The sequence below is a fragment of the Pocillopora damicornis genome, chromosome 11 (genome assembly GCF_964200805.1).
Source record: "Pocillopora damicornis chromosome 11, jaPocDami1.2, whole genome shotgun sequence".
Taxonomy (NCBI): Eukaryota; Metazoa; Cnidaria; class Anthozoa; order Scleractinia; family Pocilloporidae; genus Pocillopora; species Pocillopora damicornis.
The window spans coordinates 17,883,229-17,884,713 of NC_142680.1; the positions used below are offsets into that span (position 1 = coordinate 17,883,229).

The window sequence follows — 1,485 nt, forward strand, 5'->3', positions numbered from 1 at the left end:
ACATATCAACCTGTGCATTATGTGGAGTGTCTTTGTTTACGTTGACGGCCATAAGCGTGGACAGACTTCTCGCTCTGTTGTTGGGAATAAGATACAGACAAATAGCAACTTTAAAGCGCACATACATCATTACAGCTACGTTTTGGATCTTATCCGTCGCCGCTGGATCAATTTCCATTTCACACTCTCGAATAATCCGTTGGTGTAGTATTATAGTTATAGCGTTATGCTCAGTTATCTCAATTGCCTCGTACACAAAGATATTTCGCACTCTTAGACATCATCAGGCTCAAGTACAAGATCATGTTCAACAACAACCGAGCCAAGAAACTGCTCTGAACATGGAAAGATACAGGAAGGCACTAAGCAGTGCACTGTGGGTGCAGTTAGCATTGGCTGTTTGTTATGTACCAAAATTTATAATACTGGTTGTTATCAATCATAGCAAAACTTATTCTTCTCGTTTAGTCGTTATTGATGCAATTGCATCCATTTTAGTATATTTTAACTCCACTTTGAACCCGTTCCTTTACTGCTGGAGAATCAGAGAAGTGAGACAAGCAGTAAAGCAGACAATCCAACAAGCACTTTGCTTTCCATCGACTTAGATATATTTTCTTGGAGTTGTCAGACCTGTATAGATCAGGCGTAATTTGAAGGGAAAGAAAAAAGAAGATACAATCGTACAAACACGACTTTTCAGCATCTTTGGTGTTAAAGATGCTTTGGTGTTTGCCTATTTAAGCTAACAGATATCAAATCAAAACACAGTACCATTATTTAGAATTCTAACCGCGTTGGCAAAAAGACAAATTGAAAGGTAGAATTAATATCAGTCAGACGTCAGAGGTGCTATTTGTTTGACTTTCCTCCTATATAGTGTATGGCAGGGCCTCTGCAAACTCGCTGCTCATTTTCTCGCCAAATCCTAAGGCTGTCTGCTGCTCATTCCAAGTTTTTAAAATCGATCTAGTAAGCCATATAATAACAACGCGCTATTGTGATCTAAACTGCTCCTAATTGTAGAAGTTAGGAAGTTAATAAAGATGAAAATTGGATGGACGGTTTGTTGGTTTATTTACTTTATATTTTTCAACTGTTGCAGTTCTTTTGCGTCCTTGTCAGACGCGAAAAGAAGAGAAAAAACTTGTAGACGTTTTTCAATAACGAGACAGCAATGAGACATTGTTTGAAATTACTAGGAATCTAGGTCCGCTGAATAATTTTGAATAATTCTCTATGTTAGGTTATTATAACGGTTGAGACTTTTATCTCGGAAATATTTGCTTGTAATATATCAAGATTGCGGGTGGAGTTTTAGTTACTCAATTGGAGATCATTTATGCTTTTCGGGAACAAATGTCTCTCCGATTCCAGATGCCTGAAGTTTAAAAATGCATGCTCTAATGTTTGCCTATTTATGCTAATAAAAACCAAATAGAAACACAGTACAATTGTTTAGTATTCTGACCCCGTCGGCAAAAA

At 37.3% G+C, this 1,485-nt stretch overlaps 1 protein-coding gene across 1 annotated transcript in view; it reads left to right on the forward strand.

Annotated features, from left to right (window-relative positions):
- Positions 1-772, forward strand: part of LOC149037920 (melanocyte-stimulating hormone receptor-like) — a 1,497-nt gene extending 725 nt beyond the window's left edge. Inside the window, exon 1 of the mRNA XM_089186550.1 lies at positions 1-772. This exon is cut by the window's left edge and continues 725 nt beyond it. Coding sequence (XP_089042676.1) covers positions 1-608 — 608 coding nt within the window. The 3' untranslated portion in view covers positions 609-772.
- The last annotated feature ends 713 nt before the right edge of the window (positions 773-1,485 follow it).